The 17,777-nt window shown below is 43.3% G+C and overlaps 1 protein-coding gene across 6 annotated transcripts in view; it reads right to left on the bottom strand.

The window, feature by feature from the left end:
- Nucleotides 1–17,101, bottom strand: part of bahcc1b (BAH domain and coiled-coil containing 1b) — a 62,295-nt gene extending 45,194 nt beyond the window's left edge. Inside the window, exons 1-2 of one of the 6 annotated variants that reach the window (XM_039616114.1) lie at nucleotides 16,915–17,101; nucleotides 5,676–6,009 (exon numbers count right to left, since the gene is read on the bottom strand). In XM_039616114.1, coding sequence (XP_039472048.1) covers nucleotides 5,676–5,847 — 172 coding nt within the window. In that variant the 5' untranslated portion in view covers nucleotides 5,848–6,009; nucleotides 16,915–17,101. Of the gene's footprint in view, nucleotides 1–5,675; nucleotides 6,010–8,739; nucleotides 8,771–9,063; nucleotides 9,124–9,616; nucleotides 9,823–16,761; nucleotides 16,781–16,914 lie in introns of those variants that run through there. The other 5 variants (XM_039616115.1, XM_039616118.1, XM_039616113.1 and 2 more) reach the window with 5 other exon arrangements.
- Nucleotides 17,102–17,777: the final 676 nt, after the last annotated feature.

Genomic DNA, 17,777 nt, shown 5'->3' with positions numbered 1-17,777 from the left:
TGGATATAAGAGGTGGGGGGATCGATTGAAAGGAGAGGAGAGAGAGAGAGAGAAAAGGGGGTGGGGTGAAGGGGGCCATGGCTGTGAGGAGGAGGAGGAGGAGGAAGGAGGGCTGGAGCACCACTCGAGAAGCTGAGAGGAGCAAATGCAATAGTGAAGGGGAAGTGAAAGAGGAAAGCAGAAGGAGGAAGAGGGGAGGGCGAGCGTGTGATTAAAGAGGGGTGAGGAAGACGGGGAGGGGGGGCAAAAGGCCTGGCCAGTGAGAAACAGAAGAAGAAGAAGGAAGAGGAAAGAGGAGCAAGTGACAGAGAAAGAGGAAAAAAAGAGCGCATGGACACAGGAAGTCTGGCGCTTTCCATTCACATGCCAAATCATCAGATGGTGGTTTGTGTTCACACCCCGGAGATGTCGCAACCAAACGCACCCCACACCCTTCAAATCACTGCTACCGACAATAAGCAGCTGTTCTTGTGTTGGAGGAGAGTTGGAGATGAGACAAAAGTCTCTCTGTCACAGTGGCAAGTGCAACTTCAGAACAAACGCAAGCTTCACTCCAAACTCAAACATCAAAAGATTTTTACTTAATTTGTTTAATTTTTTCCCCCCTTTCTACTGATGTGACCTTTCAGACGCCTTAAATCTCAGCCACAGTTACTCCGAGGTCAATTTGGCCTTATTGTGGAATATATTTAAATGATGCGCCACGGTTTGCTTGAAATATCAAAGCATACACAAGAGTCTCATTTGTAATGGAAATGCCTTTAATGACTTTACCGGCCCTTACTTAATGACTTAATGCTTTTAATGTGTCAACAAATTTCCAAAAAGTCAGGCTCATTTAAGTGATTTCTTTGGCCTTGCTGCATATTTTAATCTCACGCCTTGATAAGTGCACAGCGCTGATGTGGGTGGGGAATCGGATTTGCAATATTTTGAGGCAGACCAAAAATCGTGTATGTAAAATGCAATTTTGAAAAGAAAATGGTGAGCGTGTGTGTGTCTGTGTTATGATGACACACACTAAAATTACTCCAGAGCCTAGTCCAGTGTGTTTAAATGCAATGTTGAGTGAGCTTTAACTGGAATCAATGGTTTTTTACACTTGAATTTATTTTTTCTACTCAAAGTCAAATAGTGCAGATTTTCACCCAGTTTGCACTGAAATTGCCACAAATTTATTTTGATTTTATATAATACATATAATATTTTTTCTGTTGTGAAATTTATAAAAAAGAAAATAATTGTACATTATCCTACAAAAATACATATATTTAGAAAATTGTCCCTAGTGGGTTCCTACTCTTGCACTTATGGTCACTCGGTGTAGCGTAGTGCTGATGACACAAAGTGGGTCAGTCAATTTTTTTTTTTTTTTTGAATTGAACTGAATTGACAGTTTACACTCGTCTCCTTCCTCACCAAATCCAGTCGCAGCTCGGCTGGCCGCAGCCTTCGCCAGCTGTCTCCTCCACACAGGGGGCCGTCTTGCACACTGCACCCTAGATGTGCCCCCTGTACACCCCGGGTTGCATTGGTTGGATTGGAGATTGGTGGGTGGTGTTGGAAAGGGGTGATTGGGCTCACTCACTGCTGACTCATCCTACACACACACATACACAGACACTCGCAGGGACAGGCAAGCATCTCCTCTCTATCGCTTTCATTCACTCACACTCTTGAGAAGCAGAGGAGACGCCAGGCTGGGGAGTCGGTGGGGGTGACGGCCAGTGGGTGCTGTCAGGCGGTGGTAATCTGACTGGATTACCAACCAGGTGGAAACATTCAGCCTATCTACCCCCCTCACACCCTTACCCTCCCCCTTCCTCCTCCTCCTCTTCCCTACTCCTCCCTGGCTCCATCCATCTATCATTTCTTCTCTTGTTTGTTTCACATGCCTTTCTTTCTTTATCTATCTACGGGGCTTCCCTTTGCCTTTAAACATAATGAGTACCCTAGACACACACACACACTACTCTATAGTAACTACAGGCCTTTAATTCCACAAGCATGGACAGAAACCAAACCCATGCGTACGGGTACAAACGCGCCGTCTCCTTCCATCGCCGTGCAGGTTGTTTGTGCGCCAAGGTGTGTGCAGGTAGTAAGGTGAAGGGGTGTGCCTCATCTGCGCTGCCGCAACGTTCAAAGCCTATGCCGAAAAACTTCCAAGGGAAGAGAGAGATATAACTGACAGCCTCCTGATGAATGGACAGGATGGGTGCGCACACACACACACGCACGGCTACAGGCATTTGTAGTAGAGATATGCAGAATTTAACTACAGGGTCTTGTGTTTCACTAACAACACCGAACATGGGGAGAAGGAAAGGGAAAATGCTGGGATGAAAAGGGGGCATAAGCTGAAGAAAGAGCTCAAGAGAGCAAAGACCGAGAGCGACCGAGAGAAAGGAAAGTGAGAAGTGGCAGAGAGATAATCTAGTCTATGACATTATGGTTATGGTTTATTGCTGTTTTAAAGCACAAAAAACAAGCAGCTTAAGACTAACGTTCTTCAAAGTGTGTATGTGTTTGTGCGTTTGTGCAGCTGCATGTGTGCACACACAACATGAATGTAAACTCCTTCTGTCTGCATTACTTAGTCACACAAATGCACACTCGTTCACATACACAATCATGTAAACAAAAACCGTCTGCTGTCTGGGAAGTAACACACCTGTTCAATGACAAGAGCAGCCACGCCCTCCATAATACTGCACACCTGTGCTTCTGCAGGCTAAACCTAACCCTAATCGCACACGCAAACACACACATGTACACACACGCACACATACACACATATACACTTGCACAACTACTGCCCAGGGGCTAACATCACAGAAAGGGGAAGAAAGAGAAAGAGAAGGGGGGACTGGAATAAAAAGCAAAGCAGTGAAAATGGGAGGGGAAGAGAGCAAGACAGACAGACAGAGACAAAGGCTTTCCCACTGCTCCTATCAGTAATCTAAACGCCTGTGTAATATCATTGTGGGGTTTTATCAAATGTGGGCTGAGTCTTATGGCGTTGGTATGCGTCTGTCATTCCATCACCTTGTCAAGCGCGACCATATTCAAGCAGACACCATGCTGATCTAAATAAGAGGCTTCAGCAAATTGATGGATTGCAGGTTTTCCAGGATATGAAGAAGCAGGGGGGAATGAGGGGAGTCTTTTTTTTTTTCATTTTGGATTTTTTTTAAGTGATATACTCAGTTTGATAGTGTGAGACTGTATATATATAAAAAAGAAATAGTGAGGGTGTCTTCACAAAGATCTGAAACAAACCCTTGTCAAAACCTCCCCCTCCACCCTCCTGTCCCTGCTATGGCCAGCTCCACATCACATCTACCCCCTGTGCTGAGGCCTAGGGCCAGGCATACAGCTTTCTGGATCTCTAAGGGGGGCAAGGACAAAGGTAACCCGCATCCTAACCTCCAAGCAAACACACACACATACACCAACCCCCCATCTCTAAACAACAATCCTCTATGCCCATCATGTCTGTCAAAACCCCATAAGGGACATGCATGGAGAGTCTGGATATCTGGAATCTCAATACAGTGTCATGCACCTTGAGACCCAGTGAGAGGCCCTCTTGAATATATTTCAATAGCATTATCACCCTGCATTACTATGCTTATACCCCCTTTATTCAACATTAAAGAAACATTTTTACACTGGGCCATTATGCATGTCAGCGCACAGCAAAATCAGTCAAGGTGCTATTTAAACTGCAATGCAGGTTACATTTGTATTTGATATATTAGCTTTGGAAATGAGATAGGCGTGTTTTTGCTCGAATGGTGTGTGTGGAAATCAGAAACAGACAGGCAGCTCAGCTCTCATAAAATATAGAAAATATTTTATCAATATAAGTTAATGCATAGAGACTGAATCATTTATAATATATTTAAATATGGTAAAATGTTGATCAATAATTATGTGAATTGTTTAATAAGTATTATACTGAAAAGAATGTACGTATGAGAGAATAAAGCAAAGCGTAATAACTTTTGTGCAACAACACGTGTTTTTAGACGTGTTGTCAATAAAATGTGTCGCAATTTAGCCTTTTTTTGAATAAATTTTTTTAAAATAATAAATATATAACGTACAGTATCAGTTCAAGTTTTAAGAAACATACACTTTAAAGCCTTAAGTCAATTTATTATATAAATTAATATATTTATATATGAATATTTTTTAAAAATGCAGAGGAAGAGCCCAGGTTTTACAAACGTAAATGCTCACGTGCTATAAAAAGTATATTAAACAAACCAAGCTGACGTAAAATTGCATTTTAAATAAAAAAAAAAAAAAAAATTGAAAAAAAAATAAAGTTCCTCTCTTGTGAAGAAACCATGACCAGAACCACAGAACCAATAGCTGGAGCACGAAATATCAAAAGTAATTCACGGTAGGATTTCTGGAAAAATCCACTCGTGTTGACCTGAAATGTGAAATGTATTTTAGCTACTAATTAAAAATTAAAAACCGGTTTGCCTCAATTTTTTTCCTTTTGCACATGAAAACAAGCAAATACACGAGAGATGTGGATGGCCACTCTTGACACACTATACAGTAGCACACATGGTAATTAATGAGATTTCTCATCTAACACGTATACATTCATTCATCCAGCGCCTGGGTAGAAACGCAGTATGATTTCGGACAGTCTTTTCTTTCTCTCTTTGCGCGCACACACGCGCGCGCGCGCACACACACCCCTCCCCTATTGAGACAGGATACCAAAGCTACTTGTTAAATCTAATGCATGCACTGTCAACCCATTCGCACCCCGTCACGTCTCCGCTCAATATAGAAACCGGATTTTCTGGTATTACCCTCACCTCTATTAGCCAGAGCTCCCCTTCACTCACTCAGTCCCCCCCTCTGCTCTCCATCCGGCAACTGCGACCCCCAGTTTGCGCCCAGTACAAACCAAAACCCACCGGCACCAAAAAATAATTTTAAAAAAACTCATAGCGTCCTCACGGAACCACACACGTGAAGGAGGAGGAGGCGCTGCGCAGAAACTGGCTCGGCTAATAGCTTTAATTTATTGTTTAATGGGAAATATAAGCGGTGGAATAACCCAATTCTAATTAATTACATCAACTGGCAACGATTAGTACTTCGCTAATTGATGAATCCAAATAAATCTATGACAAGATTATGCCACTAATAATCCCAGCTTGATATGAGAAAAAGAAAGAAAACCAAATAACCCTGGAATTAAAGTTTAAAACAACAACAGCAACAACAAAGGTGAGCTTGGACTGAGTTGTAAATTTAGAGTTAATTCGATCAGCAAAAAGAAGACACATTTCCCCTTTTTTCTTTTATGTGATTTTATATACAGTTTTTTTTAATTCTTGCATTTCGGCAAACAGCCATAAACAGTTGATTAAATAAAGTAAAAAAAAACAAAACAAAAAAAATGTGGTATTCCTAAATCCCCCCGAAAGTCGGAGCACTTTCCATCAGCGTTAAATTCTAACTCGTCCCTGAAGAGCTCCAAGGTTTTATTTTGCATTATGGGGAACATATGCTTCAGACAAGAGAGACAGAGAAAGAGAGAAACACAGAGTATATATTTCTTTGGGTTGTTTTTTTTTTTTTAATCCACGCTTCTTTGTAGTTACAAGGGGGGAAAACACCTTGCTTCCACAACTGACCTGAGTGCGGACCCATGGAAAGGTGGGATGAGTAATATTTCCCGGGCTGGAAATGAGCGGGGTGTTGCACGGATCCGTGTCCGCCTGGCGCCATCCGAGACGCGGCGCTGTGAACCAAGGCGCTCCGCTCCGTCAGGAGGTGGTGCGGAGGAGCGAAATCTCGGCTTTCCATCCCGATGAGAAGCGATAAATCCCAAATCCCAAAGTAAAATCCGGAGGCACCGAAGGTTTCAGGCACCCAGATGCAAATAATCCCTTTTTATGAACTTCGGGCTCTCCTCGCATTGAGCGCAGTTTTGGCTTTGCAGGGTCGAAACGGAGTCCCCGTCATGTCCTACAAAAGAGAGAGCAGGAGACGAGTCAAAGCGCTGACAATGACGAGCCAGCCAGAGATGTGGCGCTGAAGAAAAGGCTTGACTGAGAGACAGTCGCTGCTCGTGTTTAGACAAACAAGCACGGTTTACAAAAAAGAGAGAGAGAGAGAGAGAGAAAAGAAAAAAAGGGAGGAATAAGAAGCTATTCAAATGTCACACACAAAAAACCGTCCTACAATAAAATCCCCACATTTACTGATCAACTTTGGTTCTGCGCTCCACACTAACTTTCTAACGCCGATATGCGCCAGCTCGGAAAGGTGACTGAAGCCTGCTCTGTGGATGAAAATGTGGGTGAAGTGAGTTTACGTGGATTTACCCCGCACTACATCGTTGGCCCCAACAGAGGAGGGAGCCCCCCCCCCTCCTCGCGACCAAACACGATGCAAATCCTGAACACGGGAGCTTTCTTTATCAGCGCAAAAAAAGAAAAAAGAATGGAACAAATGGCAAACAAATGAAGCATATACAGTACAAGAGTTCACGGCGGTATAAAGCCTCTCCCGGTGAAGGAGTTGTTAAGTCTTGAGGCTCAACAAGCGCCGGTCATAAACAGGCTGGACCTCGGGGCTCTTGCGCTAAAACGTTAAGGAAGCCATCTGCACCAAGTATAGAATGCGTAAAAAAACATATTCTTTTTTTTAATCCTTCGGGCGACTCAAATAGCCTATCACTCTTTGGTTTCAGACGGATACAGTCAATACGTTTATCTTTTGGTGTAAATTGAGATTTTAATTCGAATCTGATCTGGTTCATATGTGGAGCAAATGTTGATTTCTGACTTGGATCGACATTTCTTATATAGGTTTTATAAACCAAGTGCGCCTTTACCGTTCTCTGTTTTTTATATACAAGTGTTTACCAAAGTTGCTTCACCATCGCTGTATGACTTTTGATAGTTTGCACCGTTGAAATCGGGAATATTATTCGTTGTGTTGCTTATTGCGGAAAACTGGCGATGAAACAGCCATTTCTATCAACTCATACGGAGTGAGCAGCAGTGGCCCTCGCTTTCTGACAATGGCCATGCGTTTCTGCTACACGTACTGTATATATAGGATACAGTGTAATCACAAACACAAATCAAATCACCTCTATGCTTCATCGCCAAAGAGTTGTGAGGTGGGCAATAAACAGTGAAATAGACTAGGAAATCATCGCGTTTATATGTATACCTCATAGCCTAGGTCATTTATTTAAATAAGACTCCCTGCGATGCTCATAGAGAGCTCTGGGTGCTTCCATTTCCACCCCCCCACCCCCACAAACACACCTCAGCAGTCCATCTATTAGGCCTTTCAATGCGTGGCACGTCCATCTAGCGCTCTGTAGATGCTGATAGCACCTCCCAGGAACCAAGATAGAGGAACAAAGAAAATATCAAATGCTCTGGTGGACCAGGGGCTTTATGAAGTGCATAAGAACAGCCTTCATAAGCTCGGATATTCAAGTCTTCTTTAAGTCACACACACACACACACACACACACACACACACACACACACACACACACACACACACACACACACACACACACACGCTGCTCAAGGACTCAACTTTCAGGAACTGTGTTTTTAGAGGGGATTTTCCCCCCTAGCTCCCGAAAGTTTCGCAGTTCTGATAAAACCCAGCAAATGTGATCGTGAATCGCGAAAATGTGTGTGTGTGTGTTATACGTCCAAACATTCCCCATAACGCTTCCTTTAAGGATATTTTTGGCCAAAGTGCGAGGGCATGTAAATAATTTAATTTCCTTTTTGTTTGCTGCAGGATGCTATTTTTTTGTGACCACATGTAGTCAACAGTAAGAGGGAAAAATAAGGGTAAAAGAAAAATAAATGGGGGGAGAAACGGAGGCTGCTGCTGTTTCTGCTGCTGCTGTTGCTGCTGCAAGCGCACTGGGAAGGCAAAATGGACTCTCTCCTGTCCCCTAGGCAGTGAGAAACAATGGCCCTTCTCCACGGGACATCAATCATAAACCACTATCGTCTGACATTTGTCTTTACATTTTTAAATTTTCTGTCCATAAACACACGTCCTGGATATTTACATTGCACGTCAACAGAGAGCCACTCAGACTACATTTAACAACCTGAGTCTAAATCCCGTGATATCGCACGCCACGCAAACAAGCGGTGTGAGCAGATCGCGCGTAACAGTTTTGGGAAGAAGGAAAAAAAAAATCATCATTTGGATCTGCAGTAGCGTGTGTGTGTGTGTGTGTGTGTGTGTGTGTGTGTGTGTGTGTGTGTGTGTGTGTGTGTGTGTAGCCTACATACGTGAAAGGCGTTCAGACTTCCTTCCACTCTACCCAGACCTCCTAAACCTTCTACACACACCTCCACAAGCACACACACATAGGAACACACATCCACTAAGCAGTGCCCCGAAAAGGGTCAAACTGTCGTCAGAAGAAAATCCCCCCCTTCCCTTACAAAAGTAACCACTGCTGGTCAAGACGACATCACATGAACTTCGCACAAAAGCCAGCAAATCCGCAAAGAATTGCGTTTGTCAGAACTAATGCAATTGAGGCTTCGAGCATAAAAAGAAGAAAAGGAGAGGGAAAAATGCGCCTATTTATGTGTGTGTGTGTGTGTGCTGTTTGAGCAGAAATCTATTAAATCATAAATGCGTGAATCTTTGGATAAAAATGAAAAAAAAAAAAAAGGAATTTAAAAAGACATTTACTTTTGAAGTGGTCCGGGTCCAGAGGGCAACTGGTTGCCCTCAACAATTTAGCAATAAAGTAAAGTCACAAAGCATAACCGGCGCACTAAATCCAGATATTCAGAGGCCGGCTAAACAGGAGAGACAAGCCCGGCTGAGCCGAAGACAGCTCGGCGTCTACACAGCCTTCACTCCGAGGGAGCACTGCAGCTTGCAATAAAAAAAACCTCTACCTCTCTCTCGCTCTCTCCCACACACACACATAGGCACACAAACACACACTTGCACAATGGAGAACTAACAAAGAAATGATCTACAATTTAAAATTTATGAAAATGGGCTCACTGAAAGAGCAGAAAGGTGTGGAGCAGCCCCCCGAATGAATTAGAAACACACGCTCGGCTGTGAGGAGAGGTCAAATCAAGAAGTGACACATATCGCCCACAGCTCAGCACTGCACACTGGACAGGAAACGGTGGAAATAAAGCTACGTGAAATAAATCCCCCCCCCCTTCCCCTCCCTCCTCTAGATTACTGTAGAATCGTGAGATCTGCTCCTTTAATGTATTTAGCAAATGAGAGATGCCTTCAGATTAATATTCTGCACAGAACATCAGACCATCTCTCGTTTTATTGCTTCTAATGGAATGACAGCGGATAGCGGTGCGCTTAGAGAACAGCCAAGGTATACCTCCATGTAAATAAAAAAGATTAAAAAAAAAGATAAAATAATAATAAATGTGTAAACTAAAATTTTCTCTTACTTGAAAAAAATGAACATGAAAAAAACGGCATTCAAACGGCTACAATCACACACACAACACACACACTCACACACACACACACAAAACAAAACAAAAATCACAAAAACAGAACTGTAAAATAATTTCCTACTCACTGGCAAGTTACATCCACCGTGCGGCGAGTGGCTTATAATGAAAGAAAAAGTACGAAAAATATTCAAAGTGAAAATCCCGGAGTCGCAGAGATGAAACATGTGGGATTGATTACATCCTATGCTGCTGCAGACTGTGGTGTGCAGTCAGTTGAGGTATGGGAGAGACGCATCGTAGAAGTTCAGGCTTGTAGTGAATCGAGGCTCGTTCATGCAGCCGGAGACTCAGACACGCCGGGAGGAGGGAGGGAGGGAGGGAGGGAGGAGGTAGAGGTTGAAGGGGTGTGTGCGCGGGGAGGGGTGGACGCGCAGGCCTATTGGTTTGAGAACGACAATGTGAAAGCGTGCCCGTGAGGCGCTCCCCACCACCCTACCCTTTTCTATACACCCCCCTCTACGCCACACACACACACACACACACAGCCACTACCACCCCTTTCTACGGCAAATGCGCCCTGCCATTGGTTGCCGCTCGGAGCCAATGAGGAAGCCGGAGGATCCGCGGAGCAAAACGGCGGGCGTTTGATTTGCAGCCCTCGGCGCACTGCGCGGAGGAGACAGGCGGCACGGAGAGGAAAGGAGCCGGCTCTGCCTGCGCTTTCTGATCGCTGGTGGAGAGCAAACAGCGTCTAGCCTTTTATACCGTGTGATCCCGTTGCAGCCCTCTGTGCTGTCTGTCTGACTGTAACGCTGTTTTATTTTATTGTTATTTTGCGTGACAGCGATGGTGTGGTAGTGTTGTTGGCGCTCCTTCAGGAAAATCCCCCTTTTATGCTCTCCTTTTTTAATCATCTGCTAAATAAATCCTTATTAGAATTTGAATGTGCTTTAGTGAACAAGGCTGCTCTGTTTTGCATGTGTGTGCAGCTTAAGTCACATCGAGACCTACATTAGCAGGCCTGAAGTTTCAGTGCAGAGTGCAGATTTGCTATATTATAATAATAGTCTGCTTAAAAAGGAAAAAAAATGCTATTGGAGTCCTTAATGGTCAATGCAGGAAAATTCAGGCTCTGTATAAAGGAATGTGTTATAGGTTTACACCTTTTAGTTAATATGGCGGGGGATTAAAAATATTACATCTGTTGCATTTTAGGAAAAGGTTAGGATTGCTGTAAACACACAAGATAGGCTACGGTATACTGTATATTACCATATCCATTTATTTATCTCTTTATATATAAGCTACACATACACACACACACACACACACACACAGCCAAATTGAATCACTGCATAATTTGAAAGCATTACTGTCCTTGGGGTTGGCCCTGCACACGGTTCACTAATTTAGCCAATTAAAAGTGGAAGGATATGGGGGCTTGTGTGTTTCCATGTCGAAATATATGAGCTGCTATAGGCTAATATTGCCGCGCGGGTTTGTTTATACGTGGAGGCAAAGGGTTAAAACTCGGGCGCTTCGGCGCTGCGGAGCTCCCGATTGGCTGGCATGTTGCCAGAGCACTGTCAATCACCGAGTGTAAACAAGGCTCTGATTGGCTGCTGGCCAGTCCGCACTGGGCTGCCTGAAAAAAGCAATTACTGCCCTTGCGGTTTCAAGGCGGCCCCGTGCTGAACGATGAAAGGAGATAAGGAGGGGCGGTTTCAAGGCGCCCCCCACGGCGAACCCCGTTGGCCCCAGAGCAAAAGGAGAGTCAAGAGTGACTAAATCAAAGGGAATACGGTAAAAAAAAAAAAAAAAAAAAAAAATGGTAGGGGGGCAAATTACACGTTGTAATAAATGTAGGGGATAGATTCGCGGAATGGTGCAATAACAACTTGTTTTTAGAAAATGGAGGCGAGGACGGCAACAAGAACCGGAAAGCAACTATTTCGCTGCCGAGAGGGAGCTCTTCTTCTTTCTTTTTTTCGCCGCTCACACAAATATGGTGGAAGAAAAGTTTTGTCGACAAAGGAGACAGCGGAAAGACGGCCGAATGCGTTTTTTTTCTTTTCAGTTTAATAAACAGAATACATGCATTTTATTATCTAAATGTTTAAACGGTGACAACACCGTATAGTCGGAACTGAGCTTTGATTTTGGGCGGCACGCACGCGGTGTTTTGACCAAAAACTTTTTCTTTTTTTATTGCCAACTAATCAATAACTAAGTGGACATTTCCGGGTTCACGCGGGAGTATAAACGGTAGGTCCGTGATGATAATAAGTTGGTCTTTAAATTGTTTGTGAAAGGGTGTCGGAGGGTTTTTGTTTTCAAATATTCTATAAAATATTATATATAAAATATTCCATAAAAATATGGAAACATTTTTAATTAGAATATTTAAATATATGTTATTACTTTGGCTAAATGTTCGAGTCCTACAACAAAAACACACAAAAAACAACAAAAAAAGGTCATGTTTCATTCTGCAAACAAATCCTTGCAGCCAGCCTGTGTGCTTTTTAGCTGAACTTTTCCACCACCGACACCACTGAGCACGCACTTTATAAAGTATATTCAGGCTGTTCCAACTGATGTCCCTTTACATTAAAACAGAGACTCTCTCCCTTTGGTTTGGTCCAGTCCCAAACAAAACATTGGTGTGTGTGTGTGTGGGGGGGGTGAGCCAAGCTGGTCTGCAGCCGATAGATAGCTTATAAAACTGTACTTGCACGGAGGGGGGGGGGTTCTCGACACTTTCGTGTGAGAGGAATTAATTGATACATATATAATTCAAATCAAATAACGCCAAAGCGCGCAGATTTATCGCGGCCGTAATTAGATAATCGTTACCGTCTTTTCCCATTTACCCAGCAGCCTGCGTGTCCGAGCCCTGCGCTCTCCAAAAGGCTTCAGCCACCACATTCACAGACACACACACAAAGATGCACAAAGCTGGATTTTATGAAGACTCACGCTGTTGTTCAAAGTGACTATTTTAATAGCCCAAATGTGCTTTGAGGCCAGTAAGACGCCTCTAAATTATAACGCATTAGAGTCCATTAAGGTACAAATTAGCATTGTGAAAGCTGGTGCTGTTGGTCCATCAAAATATACAGGCTGTGTATTTACTCACCGGGCCTCAGTGTGAAGAAATAGATTTTTTTTATTATTATTTTTATTAATAATTATTTTTTTAATAAGGGAGTTCTATTACTTGCATGAAAAAAGATATTAAAAGACCAGGTTGACCAAATATGTTTTACTTTATCCCACCCCAAACAACAAAAGCTAACTCCTGCGGAATACAGCGTAAATTTGGATCTTAATTAACCATTACAGTAAATGAGTAAAATCAATGTTGACACCTTTCCTGACTCCAAGAGCTTTGGGTTTTTTTGGGAGGGGGGTTGTTTTGTTGTTTTTTTTAAGGAAATCGGAAGGAAAACGAGTACTATACCCAACCCTACTACACAGCGTGCTGGGCAATGCATGTACAGCAGACTATACTGACTATACTTGGCCAGTAATAATTAATATTATTATTACTATTAACTGACTTCATGTCCCCGCTCAGTCTCCTGAAGGTGTTGTCCTGCGCGCTAATGACAAGAGGGACAATAATAAAGACTCCTGCTCCGCAGCTCACAAAAAAGGGCTCCGCCACTTAAAACAGAAATCTGCATTTAATTTATTTAGTGACAAGGAAAAGCCTTTTACTGCTTGATTTTTATTGGTTCTCTTTCACTTAAAAAGAAGTGGGGGGCTGGGTGTGCGGGTAGGTGCGTGCGTGTGTGGAGACAGAGACGAGAAAGCACAATACGCACACACGCACACCCAAGCCTCCTCTGGTCCGTGTGCCAGTGTGCGAGCTACCCTAGAAGGAGGGGGAAGAGGAATGAGGGGGGAGCGGGGGGGCGGGGGGGTAATTAATGCGGATTGACTGATTGCTCTTGAAACAGACCGGTCCTGCGCGCGGATTGTCCTCGAGCAATGAAGCGTTCCTGACTGACACTTTCCACCTACCCTTCTTCGCTTCCTCCTTTCCACTGCTTCTTTCCTTCTCTCTCCCTCCCCTTTCTCCCCTCGCACACTGGGAGCAGTGGGCGAGACCGCTTGAGCTCGGCCGCTTCTTCCTGACGTCCAGCCCCGGCCAGCAGAGGCACTTTTCTGCTCGGGAGCTCGGATGTCACATCTAACAACCCAGCATTTTATTTTATTTTTTAACTTTATTTTCCTACTTTTTTTTTTTTTTTTTGGAAGTGTCCAGACTGTGCAACTCTATCAGTTCAGTTCAGATTAGCTCTGTCTGAATATATCAACTTTAGCTATCTCGTGACGCGTCACATCACCATAAGGAGGAATTTTCCGCCCATTAAAAGTAGATAGCTAAAGGGCGTTTAAGTTGCCTTCCCCCCATCCTAAAAAAAACGAATAAACGTCTGAACTTCTAAATGGGAAACATTATTTTTAAAAGCATAACCCAAGAGCCAACGGGAAACACATTGAACTGGTTGGTTTTTACATGTGTCCAAATGGAGAGCAGTCTCCACGGGAGGCCCACCGTGCAGGGCAGCCCTTCTTATTCTCACCAGATATTTCTGATAGGCCTTTAATGATGAGAATTTCCAAACGGGGTCGTTCACCAGGGAGACGCCCCGACGATCCAAGGTGGTGCAACCCCCGTGAGACAATAGAGTCATATGAGAGGAGAAAAGAAGAGAAGCGCTGCCAAGCTTTCGGACTGTGTTATGAAATAAAGGAAGAAGACGAAGAAAAGGGCTGTTCCTTTTCCCCGTACTTAAAGCTGCTCTCTCTCTTCTGGTCGCCAACACATTTTAAGGCATCAACCTCACAAAAACAAACAAACAAAAACAGCAACAACAACAACAAAAACGACAGAGGAAACGTGGTGAAGTCACAAGTTGACTGGACACACGCAAACAACATGACCTTTTCTCTCCTGTGTGCAGGATAGATGCTGCTATAACGAGTCAGGAAATGCGAAATTTAAAAAAAGTTGCACTCTTCCACGGAAACACTGTAAAGCCGTGTGTCTGCTGACACCTTTAGATCGAGACACTGTGTAGCGGAGGAAGATGATGATGATGATAATGATGGTGGTGGTGATGATGATGGTGACAGAGGGAATGGCTTGGGAACCAAATTAGTGCCTGTCACAGAGCCATATATCCGGCTGTAACCACCGCCAGGCCTGTACGGATGAGATGAAAGCACCGGCATCTATTTATGGGCCATCAAAACACGCAGGTGGAGGCTTTAATTATCATTACCATTCGAACATAAACAGCCGTAGCGTGTGTGACTTTGCGCTGTTTGCGCTGTAAGTTTGTACTCAGCAAAGGGTGAGGAGAGAGAAGGGTGGGGGACTAAGCAACTATGGGAGATGTTGATATTATACACACAAATAAGTGGATTAAATATAACGTGTGTCTGATGTGAAGCGGGGCCACTTCAGCCCGGTACCTTCTTAATTTGTGTATTTCTCTTCTAAGACGTCGACAGCACTTCCTCCACCGCAGAGACGTGTACATGCACTCACACACTCGCGGGACGTTGAAAATGAAAGACGCCTTTGTATTTCTCTGGTTGCTTACAAAAAATGTTCATATAATACAGAGTATCTCCATGAGGGACAGTGGGGTCAAGAGGTCACCCACTTTCTGCAACTAGCCACTCAGCATTTCAAGAAACGCCACTGATTCCTTTAACCGGACTTCTTTTGCAACACAGGACTTTGCGTGAGTCCTTCACGGTGACGCACCAGCAGCAATCTGACTAAAGAAACAAGAGTTTCAGAAATCTTTTAACGCTGAGGAAGATGTTTTGAATAGTTTTCAACATACAGTCCTCAGGACGTCCTGGAGTCGTCAGATTAAGTTAAAATGTGAAAAATGTGAAGATATATATAAATGTGAAGAGACCTTCTTATATATAAATCATGATTATATATATATATATATATATATATATATATATATGGATGTTACATATTTCTTTGTCCATACAAAATGAACACTAATTAAAAGCTACATTATAATTGGAGCAAGCTTTATTCAACCTGCTAAAACAATTGCTGTAGAATTTTAGATAATTTTGGGACATAAAATAAAATACTAGTAAAATAAAATACTAAAATTTTTTTATTTTATTGTTTTTATTTTAGTTTTTAGGACAAACTCCAGATGTGTGTGTCTAAACGATCAGAATTAAAGGGAGTGTTTCGTTCAGACTTCCCGTGTCTGCAAGCTGAAGCCGGACAAGTTTATTTTCTTTTCCTATAAAGCGTCGGTGTGTTGGCTCTACTTGGGAACTCTGGAAACTCTGCACGCGGGCGTGAACGCTGTATTTGACTTCACGTAATCACGTCGGCCACAATCTTTCGTTAATTATCTAAACAATGGATGCGTCTTTGAACGTTTATTTTTAAATAAATAAAGCAACAAAGTACAAAGCAATAATGCAGTGGAAACTTTGTGGTGGTGGTGGGTGTGGGGGAGGGGGGGCTGGAAAGAGAAATCCCTGCATCAGTCTCCAAATCCAGGATCAGTCAAAACTACACCCCCCCCCCCTTCCCCCCTTGCTGCCACTTTATCAAACTAAGGCAGAAATCAGACGAACTGCCTGCCAACGTTTTGCCCGTGTGTGTGTGTGTGTGTGTGTGTGTGTGTGTTGCTGTGTGAACAGAGACAGAGGGAGACAAGCAGATAAACAAGAGCTCAGTGTAAGTGCACAGTTTTACCGCGTAACTTAATATAACAGGAGAAAACCTGATAAATTATAACACCCAGCTAAAGGGTGTCACACTTGAAGAAGTCGGGTGTGTGTGTGTGTGTGTGTGTGTGTGTGTGTGTGTGTGTGTGTGTGTGTGTGTGTGAGGCCCCAACTGACAGATCTTCTGGCATTAACTACTCTTAAAAGTATCCGTCTGTGTCTGATGACAGATATCACACGTTTTAGGACAAATCTTTGTTGGAATCGTACAGCCTACAAAAGCGTTTCTGCAACGTTTTGTGAGTTTTTAGATCTAAATAAATAGTAGCCACAGCTGTACAATCAAACATAAATAAATAATTTCATGTGCGCATACGCTACTGGACTGTGGGGCCACGGCTCAAAAACGCTTAGGCTAGTCTTTAAAAAATGGCATTGAAAGTACAAGAAAATACAGCGATCGATATATAGATATATATTTTAAGAAAACACTCCTTGAATAACATTAAACACAAAACAAAATACCACCTACCTAATAAACAGATGTTCCCCCAAAGCGCCCAGCTTTAAACTAAAAAGGAAAGAAAATCAAACGAGAGTCTTTCTTCCTCCCCAAAACTTAAAAATAATCGAGCTTAACGCGCATTCAACTGTGTAGCCTTAAACAGTCCTCCCATTTACTTACATGTTAACTCTTTTTTTGTCGAATTTACCCACCGAGGGATTTCTCCCGTCTACAAGCGGCAGGATCTTCTGGATGTGAGTCTCCGTGAAGCTTGTATAATAGCAAATTTATGCCCGGATGACGCGTCCTCTCGCTCCCACAATGGAGCTAAAGCGCTGACATTAAATAGAAAATTGATGGAGAAACTCTCCCTTGCTCCCTCTCCCTCTCTTTCCCATGCACTCTCGTCTCCTGCAGGAGACAGAAGCTTTCTTGCATTCTTTTTTTTTTTTTTTCCAGGGGAGGGGGCAAAGGGACATCATCAGGCATGCTTATATGAGTCGCACACCAGGAATACTCCCACTCCCATTCCCACCAACAAAGGTGTAGCTTGAGCTCACACACATTTACTCACACACTCACACACACACACCTTTTTCTCACCACTACTGTTTGTTTTCATTTGTGATTGTGCTGAACCGGATCTATGCGTGAAGGTGGAGCAGGAGGAGGAGAGCAGGCCAGTCACACATGCAACTTTCTGATATTTTGCTTTAAGAGGGGGTTTGTTTTGTTTTTTCACCAAACTGGCCTCCCATTGCTTCCTCCTCACTCCACAAGTTTGATCAGACTACTAAACTAGGTCTACCATTCATCTGTGTACCATGTTTTGGCCTATCACGGCGCTGTAATGGAAGGCAGACCACACCAAACTCCTTGTTTTTATTTGCGGAATAGTTCAAGTCTGGCATGAAAAGGAGCAATCAGTCCTTTCTGGAAATCTAATTGATAGGCCCATTTGTTTATAGTGGCGGTTATTTGGCAAATGGTAGGCCTAATTACCGCCTGGAGGTCACAGTTTACCCACCTTTTTCTTTTTTTTT

Source organism: Oreochromis aureus, linkage group 8 (assembly GCF_013358895.1).
Source record: "Oreochromis aureus strain Israel breed Guangdong linkage group 8, ZZ_aureus, whole genome shotgun sequence".
Taxonomy (NCBI): Eukaryota; Metazoa; Chordata; class Actinopteri; order Cichliformes; family Cichlidae; genus Oreochromis; species Oreochromis aureus.
This window is presented reverse-complemented; position numbering and strand designations above follow the sequence as displayed.